Genomic DNA, 14,447 nt, shown 5'->3' with positions numbered 1-14,447 from the left:
TCCATCTTGAACCTCCTGTGAAGTGGTTACCGTGGTGACAGTGTCAGAATGAATGCCGCCACTGCACCTGAGCCGACGCCGGCATTGCTGCCTTCAGGGCTGCCTTTGCTTGTCAGCGTTCCCCAACAACTCAAACATCTCCGCTGCTTTAGTGTACAGATAAACCTGACGTAAACTGCAGCTCACCGAAAATCGAATACATTATATTCAGCTTTAATAGGTTTCTGAAAGAACTACATTACCTACGCTGTGTGACTCAAAGACATTTAAAATAAATTAATTTCAATCGTTTTTAATCCGGCTCAGCTTGTTCTGGCCAAACGCCTCTCTCAGATGTAAGAATTGCCTGGAGATGAAACAAGAGAAGAGTGAAAACTTGAGCTTTTACACTTCTCTGATCATTTATTTTCAATGACATCATCACCACCATCATCACCAACAGCCTGGACATTAGTGGGACATGAGCATGTCTTTGTTGTTCAGCCTCAGGCATGTAATGGACACAGGTCTCTGTGTGTTCTTGTACGAGCTTCATATTGAGGACCAAAATACTACATATTCTACTACTAAAGTGAGGACATTTTGCCTGGTCCTCACAAGTTTCAGTGAGTGCTCGGTTAAGTTTAGGAGTGGCAGTTGGAGTTATGGATGGTTAGGGGGAGGAGCTGGGTAATGTGTTAGGCCTATGAAAGTCCTGATGAAGTACAATGGTGTGTGTGTGTGTGTGTGTGAGTGAGTGTGTTTGTGTGAGTGTGTGTGAGAGAGAGAGAGAGATCAGGTGTCTAGTATCAAACACTCTAAGGTTGAGAGTGACATTTGAGACAATGTTCAAGTGTCACCTGAATTCCCTGTAGACAGGGAGACAGACAGACAGACACACACACACACACACACAGAGGCACAGTTTGATATGAAGCAGTAGATTTAAAACCTGAGGGGTTGTCTGTGCAGCAGTGACGACATTAGCAGAGTTTTGTTTTACCTTTGTGACAGGATTGAGTGGACAGGCTTTAGCGTGGCCGTAGCAGATGCACATGCCTCCCACTGAGATGTCCTTAATGGAGTAATAGTACTGAAGCACAGAGGCGAGAGAAGACATTATGAGATCCATGTCAAAGCAGACACGATTCTGTCCTAAACACGCTGAAGGGATCTATTTTGATGTTATTTTGCACCAAACTACAGTGCTAAAGAAAGCTGTGTTTACAGCTGCCTCCTGTTCATCACTATCTCAAAGGCTCACCCACGCTACATTATCTGCTACTACAGTAGAATTTATCCTCTTTTAGTCCTAATCAATAAACAAACTGGCTAAGTTTACATGGTTTTGCTTCTCTTTTACAATATAAAATGTGTGCAGCATCACTGAACCTGCCAGTTGTTATTTGAACGTACTGTTCTGATCGGGATATTAGCCAGTAAATATTATCATATATTCAGGTTACGAATCCAACCTTGTAACAAGAGAAGAAAGAGGAGCTCACCCGTCTTGTCACGATCGGATCGATATCTCTGGGATCACTGAGCGTCAGAGTCATGAGGTCGGCGTTCAGCGTTCTGATTCGCTGGAACACCAATCTGATAAAGCGTGCAGACGTGAAGTTCAGGAGCTTTGGGGAGGGGTCATCTGCACTTGGTCGGCCATTGATCAAAGACGTGTGGATCTGCAGAGGGCCAAGCAGGTACATAATGATGAGAAGCCGCGGAGCCGAGCGGCAACAACGGATGGTGTTCACAAACATTAATGATGCTTCTAGACTCCGAAGATGGAAAGGACACATCCTAGGCTGGAATTAATGATGGCAAGCAATTTTTCAATGTAAAGAAACATATGGGCAATCAAAAAAGACTTGTAAACTTGTAAAAATGTATCAATTATAATAAATTTGACAGTGAGATTTTCAAAAACGTATCTAGCTGTCAGAGTAATGCGACCAAGAGCAACAGCTGACATCTGCTGAAGTCTGATGTGTGCCTGTGTGTGTGTGTGTCTGTGTGTGTGTGTGTGTGTGTGCGTGTGTGTGTGTGTGTGTGTGTGTGTGTGTGTGGGAATACTTGATGGGTGGGGGTTGACTGTGTAAGTGTGTTCATGCATCTGTGTGACGAATGGTGGGGTGACATTATGAGTGTGTGCACGATGCTTTGACACATCGCCTACAACTCATTATGGTTTCGTTGTGATCAAACGGCTAGTGAGGTGTCAACTACACACACACACGCGCGCGCAATGCACACACACACACACACACACGTTCAGCTTACCTGCAGTCCTTGACATTCCATCTTGCATCCCCTCTAACACTCCCCCGCAGGACACACACACACACACACACACACACACACACACACACACACACACACACACACACACACACACACAAACACACACACACACGAGCACCCACGAGCACCCACGTTCCTCCAGGAAAGCATCTACTACCAGACTGTGTGGGACCTATAGATGTGTGGTTAGGCCTGTTTCCAGGCCGTGTGCAGGAGCTGTGCTCCACTTTCTCTTCATTAATGTCAGTTACTGTGTGTTTACCCCGACCGTTGTGCAGTCACACACACTCCTAAAGCAACATCAAGCAACGATGTGCTCGTCGCTGCTTAATAATGAGGAGGAGACGCTGTTATGAGTAATGATAAATTGTTAAAATCATTAGAAAAATGTACTTTTATCCTATTAAAAAAATCATTCTATCCTTAAGTTAATTTGATTTCTCCCTAATTCCTGAACTAGACAAAGAATCTAGTCTCCCTTATTAGTGTTTGAAGAGCTGAGTGTATTTTCTCTACTTTACTCATTTGGAAACGTTCAGCGCATCAGTCAGTATATTGACCAGTGAACATCCCAGAATGTCTTAGGTTTTACCCTGACTGACTGCTAATGACCTCTGCCTTTTTTGTGTTTTTATGTTCACTAAGTGCTAATCTCAGATGCTTGAATACAAGTTAGTTTTAATAGATTTAGTTGGAGCTGGTTCAACCAGCCTCTTAGCACATTAAAGGACTTACATTCATTACAGATACCAACTTTAATGAGTATCAGTTGTTACCTCTCCATTCTCCAGAGGGGGAATCTTTGAATAAAAGGATGTGCAGATAACTTCATCATCCCTGGTGTAAGATGGAGGCCCTGTCCTCGGAGTGATGTTGAATCTCGTCAGACATTCAGTGTCTGTGATGGCGTAGTACTGCCACGGCTCAAAGGTCACGCCATCTAGCGAACGCTCCAAAATCCAGTTACCTGAGGGGGGAAAAAAACAGTGGTGATGTTTCAGACATACAGAGAAACCCATAAAAACAACGTTAACGTGATTTCAAAAAGCCACTCTGATTAAATTACACGGAAAACTGACAAAACACTCATGTCTGCATATTTCTTTTAAGGGTCCACATCATGAATAGACCGGCAGATGAGAACATAGACTGCTATCAACACAGTAAAGTGTTGATAAAAGTGGAAAATAAACCACGGAAATCATTATTAACTGATCTTTTTAAGTTGACAGTCCAGAACAGAACTTTTGTAGATTATCAAATCAATCAAATCTGTCACATATCAGCGCCGTCAGTAAAGGAATGTCCCCAAAAATACTTAAACATGTTCATATTCATTCATTTAGTCCCAGTTTTTTGCAGCTGTGTTCATTTATTAATCATTTTTTAACATAGCTACAATGCAACAATGTCCAAACCCAGTCCTCGAGGGCCACAATCCAGCCAGATTTTCTGTCCTCCCAGGCAGAACACGGACCAATCCCCAATGCCTTGGAGGTGATGTACCAGATCCCGGATGGATTGTGGCTCCCGAGGATTTTGATACCACCTGCCTCGACATCAGCGCTGCTTACCTGGGCGAGGGGAGTTTGCTGCTTTTACTATCACATAGGCTATTTGGAAAACCTGGAAGACACAGACAGGGAGAAAGGATCATTGATGCTAGTGTCATGATGATGTCATGATGCTACGCTCTTGTACAGACATGTATATTCCCATTTTTCCACGTTTTCTGTCTTTTTGTGACGTGGGAACTCGTTTCACCTTGCAGCAATAAAATGAACAAAGCTACAAAGACTTTGTGTTTCTATCAGGGAGGGAGGGAGAGAGAATGGAGAAAAAGAGATGGAGGTTTTCAGGGTAATTCAATAGTGGTTATTCAAATCCTTTACAAAGAGTCAATGTTACCTCTATTGAGTGAGAATGGTGGGGCCTTGATGTCTTTGTGTGAAAGCAGGCTTTGCAGAAAGCTGTGGTGACAACCTACATTTAAAATCTAAATAAAATTATAATACCAAAAATACCCATTTTTATACAGGAAATAATTCTGCTTTGCCTTGAGGTCTGAAGAGCAGTATTAATCCGCTAATGGCATTAAATCCTCTCTTATCTGGACTTAACTTTTGCATCATCAATAATCATTCTGAACTGAAGACCTGATGACCACATTTGCTTAATCGCTGTTTATTTCATTTAGCGTGTCCAGCCTGCAAACATCTGGAGGCAAATGATTTACCAGCCCCATAACAGCAACGATGCTACGATAGCATCTCCGCGTGTCTTCCCACATCAGAGGCCTTTAAAAAAGGCAAACATGTCCAAGTTCTCAGACATTTTATCACAATGAGAAGACATATTTAACAGGAAACAAGCACAATATCCCAGGGATCTGATTTTGGCATGCTAAGGAGCAAAAGAGCCAAATAAGCACTAAAAATGTTTCTTTCACTGGTCCAAACCAACCAAGCCCTGACTCCAGTATGGTGAGCTTGTTTAAAACCAAATGAACTGTGGTCAATCAATTTGAACTCCAACAGGATTTGGAGATATAGTTACAGCCCTGAGCAGCTGCTGCTCACAGCCCATTCCCAAGGCAACATCTCAACCCTCTGGCTCCACAGTCCTGCTGCAGTTTGGGAAACTTACGCAAAAATGAAGCAACCAAAAAAAAAAAGAGTAAAAACATGTTGTTTTTTTTGCTTCGTTTGGGGATCCAGCCTTCAAGCAACACCCGCAGAAGCGCAGGCGGTAACGCCATCATAGAAACCGTCCTGGAACGTAGACTTGTTAAAATTAACTGTCCCTCCAAATGCAACGTGTTAACATCTCACTGGACTAATAAAATAGAAGTTGGCCCAGTTAGAAATAGTGCGAATCATCAAGCGCCTCTAAATGCCAGATTTAGAGGGAAAAAGGCTCGTGCACGCAGTGCTCGTGGTGCTCCACTCTTGTACATTTCCACCAAATTGCCCCTAATGTGGTCGGAGGAGAAGCCGACGAAGCTGTGATATTTGAAGTCTAAGTTTCTGACAACTCAAAAGCAAACTACACGGAACATTGTTCAAATTGCCTGAAAAATAAAAAATAAAATTACAAAATATAAAAGAGAAACAATCATTTTTCATGTTGGCGTGAAGGGCGGCGAGGCTACAGAGGAGAGCTGGGTATAGAGACAACAGCCTGTGGATAAACTGAGACGCGCTTGTGTGGAACACCCAGCAGAAAGCCATCCTCTTTATGTTTGCCCCTCTGTGTGAACTGCCAAATACACACGTGCACGCGCAAACACAACACATGAGTACACTCACACACTCGCTCACAGGCATCACAATGCGATGCTGCAACCTCTCCCTCAGTCTTACTCTAACGGAGCCACAAACAACACTGTCCACACTATGGCGGAAGCTTCGCTTGGCTAATTCAGGCATAATGGCATCTTTGGGTGTTCAAAGCAATTGTGGCGCTGCTAATTAATGTAGAAATTAAAAAGCCGAGATAGGAAAGTTTCGGAACGCCCTCCAAGCGGCTTTCACAAGGCCGTGCTTGTTGGAATAAATTAGTTCTGGAATTTCAAATAAATACCTCCCATTCCACCTTCTACTGTATAAAAACAAGCAGCATCAGCTCAGTAGCTTCACACTGTTCCTGCTTCTGCATTTTGTCCTGTTGGCGACCTCTGTCTCGAACTCCGCAACTCGTATGACGGTGTTTCATTCTCCTGCTGGCTTCTCCTATTCCAGAAATGTTCTTTTTCCTCTGTCGATGAAGCCTCCCAGTGGTCAGAGAGGTCACATGGTGCATTTCTGGGCTTGCTGATTGAGCTCCATTGTGAAGGTCTCGTCTTTTGTCTGAGAGCTTCTACGGGCGTCTCTCTGCTTGAGCTGCCAGAGTCCTGTGGAGATCTTCCTCTCGTCGCTCCCCTTCTGAGCGGCTTCGGTCTGGCTCAGCAGGGCCAAGTGTCGACGTGGGCTTCAGTGCACATTTGTCTGGTTCTGTTGGCCTGACTGGGCTCTTGTTCTCTTTTCATTCAGGATCTCTTCGGGCTGCCTGACCTCTGTGGTCTTGAGTTGAAGCTGTGATCACTTTTTCCTTAAAGAGGAAGTTCGTCCCTGTTATCTGCTGGAGATCTGCTGGAGATCTGCTGGAGATCTGCTGGAGATCTGCTGGAGATCTGCAGGAGATCTGCTGGAGATCGTCAAACTTTTCAAACACACACATAAAGGACTGAACGCCTGTGATCTACAATGCCATCGATTCTTTGACGCCACATTTATCAAAGCCCTACCCAATGTTCTCTCGTGCTGTCATCTAAATGCGGTCACCCGTAACCATAGTAACAGTACATAAGGCTTACTTCTAATGAAAATTCTTCCTTTATGAACATGGAAGTCCCGTGTGACTGCAGGAATGTACAGATCATGTAAACACAGCAAACTAGAGTTATTATCAAACGTTTAGCCATTTACAGGTTTAGGTCATCAGGTCCAGTAGCGTGCTCAGAGACACACTGACAGAGACTGAACCCACGACCTTCATACCACAGAAGATCCCAGCCATCCCCCGTAGGGTCACCGTAACCCCCTGTTCCAGGAAGCTCTAAAATGTTTATTACGCCATTTCCAGGGATAAAACTCGACTTTTAAATTCACAGGGAGAAACCTCCCTCTCTCTGCCTGTCGCCCAGTATGAGACGTCTCCAGGAGACTGGATCCAGGTCCAAACGCAGGGCTGAGCTTGATCCCGATCGGTCTGCAGCTCATCCTCCGCTCTCATATATGGACATACACTGACTCGATGTGTATCTAGAATACTTATACTTAATATAACCCATAAAAAAATAAACAAAAGTTCACAGTTGCACCTGTAATTAAAATGCTGAATAAACAGAACCAAGACTTGGATTAGTCAGCACCATCGTCACGCTAAAGTGTGAGTGGTGAACTCGTGTACCGGGTGATGGACGCACGTGATCATCAGCAGAACAACACAGACATTCATCTCCCATCTTTTCTCCATCCAATAGAAGAGGGGGGAGGGGTCACAGGTGATGAGCACGCACGCCAACGCACGTGAGCCAACAACATCATGCTGAGGTCACAGGGGGTAATTTAGGGCACTGGTAAAAAGCTTTCCCCTGAAACTATTGACACATACATACAGACATGTACAGAAACTGGGTGTTTAAACACACATATCTGCTATATTATAAATTTTATAATATAAAAGGTGCTCAGACTCAAATTCCACCGGCGCTATGATGGTCTGGTGTGGTCAGAAAGGGTCTTATCGTGTGCAGCCTTCGGAAAACAAAACGATCTCAGACATGAGATTCAAAGACGTGATGTCTGCTGGACGGATTTGTGCCAAAAAGATGTAATTTCAGTCACAATTCCATAAAAATTAACACAGCAATTGACGATCCAAGTAATTATTCAAACGAATTCTATGAAATTAAATTACATTTTCTTGGTGGCAGCATTCTGGTGATCAGGTACCGCTTTTTAATGTTACCGGTCATTATTTTCAAAGTTAGTTACGAGGATCTTTAATTTCTGATCTTAAAGAAGATGAAGATGGATTATGTGCTCTGCAGAATGCTACAGGAACTATTAGCTACATTTGAATAAATGGAGGTAATTTTATTTAATGAGCAGCATGGTGGGTGCCAGTAAATGAAAAGCCAGAGAGCTTTTTAACTGAAATAACTGCATATAATGAGGGGCTTGGGACACGTATAGCTATTAAATAAAAGGGATCTTGGTCAGCCCACTGTGTGGTGAAAAAAAAGGTACTAAAAGCTCTGACAAATGACAAGAGTGATTATTCTCAGTATTTTCTCAAGCTTTTCAGAATGTCAGAATTTCATTTTCTATTCTATAACTTGCTTTATGGAGCATTTAAGTCATTTCAAACCAATAACATGTCAGTTTTTAATCCTCCTGATTACATATGTAATTATATTCTAAAAGAAAACACCAATTTGAAATTTGAAAACTCCATAAAAACACACTGTGGGGTTTTATTATTATTATTATTATTTACACCCTTCCGGGCTACTTTTGTTCCTGTTTTGTTTCTGAATGAACTGAAGTCGCTCTGCCTCATTAGTTTTATTCTCCTGACATCTGAATAATTATAATCTGGCACAATAATCTGTTTAATCACATTTCTAAACACGGCTCGATGTTGTAAATCATCCTATGCCAGGACGTAGCTGTGCTATCATCTACATTCCTGCCAAGCTTTGCAAATCAAAAATGGAAACCCAATTATTTCAAGAGTGGCATGTGTACTTAGAAAATGATTAATATCAGTGGCGTTTTAAGTAATTCCAGCACTGCCAAAATGGTAGAAGCTTCACAATCCCACGAAGAAAATGAAATCACGCCCTTTAAAAGGCTTTCCCTAATTATTATTGTTATGAAAGTAAATGATGTAAAGCTTTGAATTTGGAGGAAATAAATCCTGCAAGCTCCCTGCAGGGGTAGTCAGTTCATTGCTGGAAGGGTGTGTTATACGTTACCAGGGCAACTACTTCTTCATTTTATAATAAGAATTTATATTGTTTCCTTTATATTAATAATAATTTATTGCCTGTCGCAAATTTGATTTGGGTTCAACTTAAATCAAAAGCATACTTTTAAAAGTGAAGGAAAAAGCATTTGTCACACAGGGTGTGTGTGTGTGTGTGTGTGTGTGTGTGTGCGTGTGTGTGTGAGTGTGTGTGTGTGTGTGTGTGTGTGTGTGTGTGTGTGTGTGTGTGTACCTGCTTTAAGTCCAGCATTATAGTCACATAGTGGTACTCCTTTCCATTCTTGATGGAAGGGCTTTGCCACCATCGGTTGGTCCCATCTATAGCATATTCAATAGGATGTTTCTCTGTGGACACAAAAAGCCCCCCAAAAAAGAAAAATTAATTATTAAATTATTAAAAGTTAAAACACATTATCGAATAGAAGGGAGAGGCATTCATTCATTTAACAACCTTAAGAAAGAACAACACATTACAGATGAGTTCTTTCTCCTCATATTCCAAACCGTCTTGCGCAGCCTTTAACACCTGCTTCCTGCTTCCTGCTGCACATAATAGCTGAGACGGACATGCTTCTTTTATCTCAGAGATTCTAAGTGTCCCACTTATATCTGTTAAATAAGCAAAAGTGTTCGGCTGCTAATGCCTCTGAAGGAGGATCTTTAGGTATACTTCTGATCTCTCATATCAGCTTGAGCCTGTCACTCACAAGCCTATTAATGGATGGCATTCCAGGTAAAAACCATGGCACCATCGGCAAAATAGAGAGACCTTTATATGCTTTATTCCGCTCTTCTCTTCCACTCAGCAAAAGGCTGTTAGAGTAATTTTGAACACTTGCTTCCTGAAATGCAGGTAAATCTCTGTATATTTTTCTCCTCACACACTGAGCAGAAATATCTGACGGTGTCAGCATCAGATTGTGATTGATTAATTATCTCTTCAGCGGAAATGATTAACATCACAGTCATCTAGCACCAATTAACCAATCCAGCGGCAGTGATAATGGTAACCACACGCCAGCACATCTGCTGTGTCTTCCTACCAAATGGCTTCACACTCCTTTGGTTGCAGATTCGACACTGAGGGTTTCTGACAGGCTGGCCCGGAACGTGCTCTACCAGTTTACAGAACATCTCTGGGCCCAGCGACCCACAGGTAGCGTTGGCTGAGATTTCTGCCATGGACGCCAGGTTCAACACAGCTGGGAAGAGTCCTGCAGGAAGAACACGCAGACAGAGACTGAGGTGAGGACGTGGAATTAGACAGAAATTAGTTTACAAGGCGATTCGTGTATTTAGATAATCGTTAAATATCAGAAATGTGCGTGTTTGTCATGCAAGCAAAGGCAAAGTCTGTCTGACTGCAACATTTTGAGCTCCAGGGGTTGGTGCGGCTTTTATTTAGGTATCGTCTGTGTCCCCGAATGCTTCTTTTATCTCAGAGATTATTTTAAGCAGGCAAAGACAGTGAAATGAGCAAGATGCAAATGGACCCAGCAGCTCTCTGCAACACGTGTCAGATCACTTTCATTGTCTGTCAACAGCTCCTAACACAGTTTCATCCATTGATTCTAGTTTCAGCTTCAAGTCTTAGTTGGAACATTGTCTGACATCAATTATTTTTAATTACTGGGACTACTAAAACTTATTATAAGCCAGTAGCTCTTGCAAGCTAAAGCCTAAATAGTGACGGTGAAAGACCACGTCCTTCGTCTCTCTTAGTTACGCCATCCCTGCATAAACGCAACACGTAGCTTCCACATTTCTGCTGTGTCTTCACTGAGATCTCCCCAAAGAAAAAGCGCATTAGTCTCAGTATTAACAGCAGGCTTGTTGGTCTAGAAAGTCCTGGAATGTTAAACATACTGTTCACATGGTTCACATTTCCTGTCTGAGAAAACACACACTCACACACACACACACACACACACACACACACACACACACACACACACACACACACACACACACACACACACACCATTCAGCTCGTTTAGGTTGAACCGCGTTAAGAGAGCATGATCTGTATGTGGGTATTTGCGTTTCACGACTGTAAAAGCAACATAAATAACTTCAGAATGAGGACGTCAGCAACGATGACGAGAAGCGGCGCAGCTGTAGATGCTACGTGTCCAGAAGAGTCCAGCTGTTCTGCGGCCAGATGTCAGCGCTGATCAAGTGTGAAGCACATCTGAAAGTCTTTCTCACATGGACACAGTGGCACACAGCTCGTCCTCCGAGCAGTTATTGAACTGTCCTCTAACAGAGGAAAAGGTTTGACTGTTTATTATGTGTGCAGCCATATTGAAGATCTAGGTTTTAGTGAATCATTATGTTCAAGTCCCTTATTTCTACACTTTTATTTCGAAGTTCTGCTCAATTCCATCCTCAGGATTCATCCCTAAGGGGGCCAGGATCTCTTTATGGATCTTTTTCTCAAAACAATCATGTCAAAACAAAACAAATCCGTTTTCCTGCCTTATTTCCCAACAGAGGATATTCAATAATCACACATCTGGAGACAAAGTGACGTGCCGACGTCTGGATAAAAGGGAAGTGGCTTTTTTTCAAGGTTGCTTTCCACACTGTTTCTAACGGTCGAGTCATGTTTGTGCCAAGAAATGACACCGAGATTATCCCACACAGATGGGGGGGATGATGCTAACGATTCTGCCAGACACGGCTGGCTCAGATTCAGACGTTAAGCTTATTGTGCAGATAATATTATACGCTCTTAAAACTGCAGGATATGAAATGTGGATATCTTACCTTGTTATCTTTTCTTCAAATGTCACAAAAGGTAAAATTCATATATATCACAGGGCAAATTTCACTCCCACTTGATGATCATGTGTGTTCATCTGAAAACAGGAACATTTTTCTCCATTTTCTCTCATAAAGTCTAAAGGAGAAGACAGTATTCTAATTTCAGACTGATTCACAGTAGCTCCTGACATCTGACACACACGTGTGCACATGTGTCCTCAGGTTCATCAGCTTTTATTATTTCTCTCTGCTCTGATAATCACGTCTCTGCTCTGTTAACCAGAGATCTCAGTGGATTTACTGCCTAACCTGCTATAAATGACATCAATAAAATGAACAAATACACCAAATGGCAGCTGGTGTGAGATGTGCTAAAGTAGTGATTCATTGCTGTCATTTCTGAAGCCCTAACCGTAGCTATTATGGGCTAGCCTCTTGTCTGCAGTTAAGCAATTATGTGTCTGAACCGGTTGCTAAACGAGTCTGTTTTTACTAAAACATTTGCTGAAGAAAGAAAATGTCCAGCAGATTTTCAGAAGACTCTTAATGACAGTAGTTTTTAATCATATTTACATCATTATAAATAATGGGGTAGACAGGGCACGGGGGTATATGATGACTCTGAACTGCCTGCATGCGTGTGTGTGCGCATGCATGTGTGTGTGGATGTGTGTGATTGATGTGTTATTGTTGGATTTTGAGGCGAGATGCTTTCTTGATGGAATAAGAAGATGGTTGATATAGACAGGATCATCGCTCTCTCCCTCCCTCCTGCCTGCCTGCCTGTCTGTCTGTCTGCCTGTCTGCCTGCCTGCCTGCCTGCCTGTCTGCCTGTCTGCCTGTCTGCCTGCCTGCCTGCCTGCCTGCCTGCCTGTCTGCCTGCCTGCCTGCCTGCCTGTCTGCCTGTCTGCCTGTCTGCCTGCCTGCCTGCCTGCCTGTCTGCCTGTCTGCCTGTCTGCCTGCCTGCCTGCCTGCCTGCCTGTCTGTCTGCCTGCCTGCCTGCCTGTCTGTCTGCCTGTCTGCAACAGAGAGACAAAGAAAGATTAAGACAGATGCAAGAATTCCCAGAAAAAGACATTTCTATATAAAAGGGTTGAATCAGAGTGAGGAAGGAGACTTTTGCATGACTTTTGCACATACACACACACACACACGCGCACGCACACACACACACACACACAACACACACACACACACACAAACACAAACACACGTTCACACACACGTGCTAATTAACATGGAAACCACAGTCAAATGACTCCTTGATCTGAAACAGGTAATAAAACTCCCTGCAGAACGATGACAATAGGAACACTCATCAGACCTGGAACCTTCGGCTTTATGAGATTCTCCCATAGAAACAAATCTTCCTTATCAACACAAAAGCACTTGAGGAAGATGGATATTAAGAGTTTAATGATCCAATATGACATATGGTACAAAAACAAATAATAAAGGAAAAACAAATTGTCCAATTTTGGTTGTGTATCTCAACCGCAACACAACCGGACACGACCCGGTAGAACCGTGAACGGAGACTAAAACAATGATCACGGTTTCCTCTTTTCCTCATCATGATGGAAGAACTACAAAAATGTTTGAACAGGCTGGCATTAAATCTATTCATGATAAAAACCCTAAGCTGTGCTACTGCATTATGAAATGAAAAAGAACCTTCTAAGATCACTCTCAGCAACTTTGCCCGTTTTACTGGTGCGAGTGGGAAACAGGGCGACTTTATCACGGCAGAAGAAACCGATATTGGAAGGCTGACTGGAACATCGATCACTCTGACCAGAGCGGCGCCCGTCCTCACGATCCGTCAAACAGGGGAGCCTTCAGTCTTTAAAGGTTATTACAGATCAGATGGAGATTCAGCCGGGCCGGCCTGTGAGCGGATGAAGCGGAGACGGGCGGAGAACATCCGCACCAGTCTAGCGGAAACTTTCAACTCGGTGGAATCAAACTGGCTTCAACTCTGTGAGATTCCCAAGATGGCGTCACCGCGGCAACGCGGTGGGCGTGTCCTCGTCTTCATTTATCGCTGGCTTTTGCTCTGCAAAACCTTTAAAGGGATTTAAAAGCAGCCCACGTATGGCTGACGCCGTTCTGCACGTTGCTTCTATGGCTCCATAATCTGCATCAACACGTACAATAGGTAGATTCCGTTTCTATCGGATGGTAACGTGGCTGTGCTGAACCTTGACTTGCTCTCTTCAGTTGCGTGCGTTTCTCCTCATTAAGCTTGCGTAACGACATCGGCGGGAAAAACTTTCCATCTCACACAAACGGTTGAGGTATATTCACGCTGCTTCCATCTACATGCTCTAGATCTGTATGTAACATACAGGAAGCGTTCGCTTGTGTGTTTTTAACATGTTGGTGGACATAAATGTGAATAAAAAATCAGTAAAACCAACCAAACAGGTAAATATAGTAAAAATGATAAAGCTTCCCGTGACTCCGCCTATTGCAGCCACACGTGCAGCTTTTCCATGATAAATGTAAAGATTCCTTCATTTTGGAGCAGAGTTTACACCGGAACATCAAATCCTGGATATTGTAACATGGGAAACTCTTTTGGAATCACATCAGCCACACGGGTCTCTAATGTCACATGACCAAATATGACAGACTTGCTCACAACGTGCAGCACCTTGGTCTGTTTCCGTCCCCCTGCCAGTTCGTATACATCTGTCGGCTGCTCTTCTGTCAACCTCGGGGGAGATTCGAGGAGAAAGCAGTAATAAAAACTAAGCAAACATCCTGCCCTCACAAAGACCTCCTACCCCAGGAGCGTGCATGTGTGCACGTGTGTGCAAGCAATCACCCATGCCACTATTAAAGAGAGAACTGAACCACTG

At 43.2% G+C, this 14,447-nt stretch overlaps 1 protein-coding gene across 1 annotated transcript in view; it reads right to left on the bottom strand.

Annotated features, from left to right (window-relative positions):
• Positions 1 to 14,447, bottom strand: part of lama2 (laminin, alpha 2) — a 91,557-nt gene that overhangs the window by 65,958 nt on the left and 11,152 nt on the right. The window contains exons 2-7 of the mRNA XM_057017877.1: positions 9,861 to 10,031; positions 9,050 to 9,162; positions 3,858 to 3,909; positions 3,060 to 3,250; positions 1,485 to 1,664; positions 983 to 1,072 (exon numbers count right to left, since the gene is read on the bottom strand). Coding sequence (XP_056873857.1) covers positions 983 to 1,072; positions 1,485 to 1,664; positions 3,060 to 3,250; positions 3,858 to 3,909; positions 9,050 to 9,162; positions 9,861 to 10,031 — 797 coding nt within the window. The remainder of the gene's footprint in view (positions 1 to 982; positions 1,073 to 1,484; positions 1,665 to 3,059; positions 3,251 to 3,857; positions 3,910 to 9,049; positions 9,163 to 9,860; positions 10,032 to 14,447) is intronic.

Source organism: Takifugu flavidus, chromosome 19 (genome assembly GCF_003711565.1).
Source record: "Takifugu flavidus isolate HTHZ2018 chromosome 19, ASM371156v2, whole genome shotgun sequence".
Lineage (NCBI taxonomy): Eukaryota > Metazoa > Chordata > Actinopteri > Tetraodontiformes > Tetraodontidae > Takifugu > Takifugu flavidus.
Note: the sequence above shows the minus strand (reverse complement) of the source record. Positions and strands in the feature narration are given on the sequence as shown.